This window comes from Fulmarus glacialis, unplaced genomic scaffold, assembly GCF_000690835.1.
Source record: "Fulmarus glacialis isolate BGI_N327 unplaced genomic scaffold, ASM69083v1 C13772287, whole genome shotgun sequence".
NCBI lineage: Eukaryota > Metazoa > Chordata > Aves > Procellariiformes > Procellariidae > Fulmarus > Fulmarus glacialis.
The window spans coordinates 1-1,380 of record NW_009241851.1 but is presented as its reverse complement, the minus strand read 5'-3'; the positions used below and the strand labels follow the sequence as shown (position 1 = coordinate 1,380).

General features: G+C 46.9%; 1 protein-coding gene across 1 annotated transcript; it reads left to right on the top strand.

Annotated features, from left to right (window-relative positions):
- Positions 1-105: 105 nt before the first annotated feature.
- Positions 106-1,238, top strand: LOC104083002 (sulfatase-modifying factor 2-like; the record flags this gene model as incomplete). Its single annotated transcript, XM_009586318.1, has 3 exons — positions 106-220; positions 813-857; positions 1,068-1,238. Coding segments are annotated over 3 exons (331 nt in total), but the record flags the coding sequence as incomplete, so codon positions are not given.
- Positions 1,239-1,380: the final 142 nt, after the last annotated feature.

Below are 1,380 nucleotides of genomic sequence, written 5' to 3'. Positions count from 1 at the left end.
TTTTGCCTTGCTCTGAACTTGTTGCATGTGCAGATCGCTGTATTTGGTGGTGTGACTCTTGAAGAACTCTTACCCAGACGCCTGAGCGTGTTGTATTTATGCCAGGGAGTTTGTTAGAGAAAAGAAATACAAAACAGAAGCAGAAGCATTTGGCTGGAGCTTTGTCTTTGAGGATTTCTTATCCGAAGAGCTGAAAAAAAAAGTCACCCAAAAACTGGAGGTAAATCTAAATCCCACGGGGATGAGTTTCAGTGATGATGATGGAGATGGTATTTCTGGTCACATCCCTGTTTGACCTCTCTGTTTTAAGTGAAAAAAAAACAGGAGGGGAGACCCTTGCCGGTACTGCTTTTCCACTGAGTAGCAGCTGCCTCTCAGTGCAAAGTCTGGCCATTCTCAGTGGTTTTTCTTTAGCCTTGGGTTGTTTTGCTTTGGAAACTAACAGCAGGGTTGAGCCTGGGTTGATTATGGCGCTCCTCTGTTTACATCCTCTCCAAACACTGTCAGATTGGACTCATGAGATGCTCCAGTGAGCTGGGAGAGAGCAAAGCGCGTTTCAAAGTACTTTATTCAGAAACCTTAAAACAGAAAATCTAAACAGCATGGGTTTCTTGGTCCGTTTTCACTTTTAAAAGCAGATGCCTCTACTCTGTTGGAAAGCACTATCAAAATGCTTGTGATAACCCGGCTCCAACCGCAGCATTTAACCATTTCCAGACTAACAAGCGCTCTTCTTTACACATGCTGCTGTAGGATGGTGTCGAGGGGGTGCCGCCAGTTCAGCTTTAATCTGGTGTCATTTCTTTTCCCAGTCTGCCCCTTGGTGGCTGCCCATCGAGAAGGCTTTTTGGCGACAGGTGAGTAAAAACCCGGTGCGGTGAGTCCTCTCCATGCTGGGAGCATGCACGTGTTAATGTGTGCTGAACCTGATCAACCGACAATGGGGAAAAAAATAGCATCTCTGGTTGCTGCATGTTCCCTGCCTTGGTCTGTTCTGTCCTTTATTCCCTTTTTAATTGAAAAGTGTATAAAATCAATTAAAATCTGTTTGATGGAATTCTTCCTAGCCCTCAGGTCCTGGCTCCAGCATAAAGGACAGGCTGGATTACCCGGTGCTGCATGTGAGCTGGAACGACGCGCAGGCGTTCTGCGCCTGGAAAGGGAAGAGGCTCCCGGCGGAGGAGGAATGGGAATTTGCTGCCAGGGGAGGACTGGAGCGTACGTACGACAAGCTCTGACCTTTTTCCAAACCAAGGCGTCGAGTAATGTTAGTTCTACCAGATCTAAACCTCCATCCAGGGATGTTTTCAGAGGTTAATCTGGGTCTGGGGGGCTGAACCACCTCTTTTGGCCTGGGCGTCGAATTAATAATAATAATAG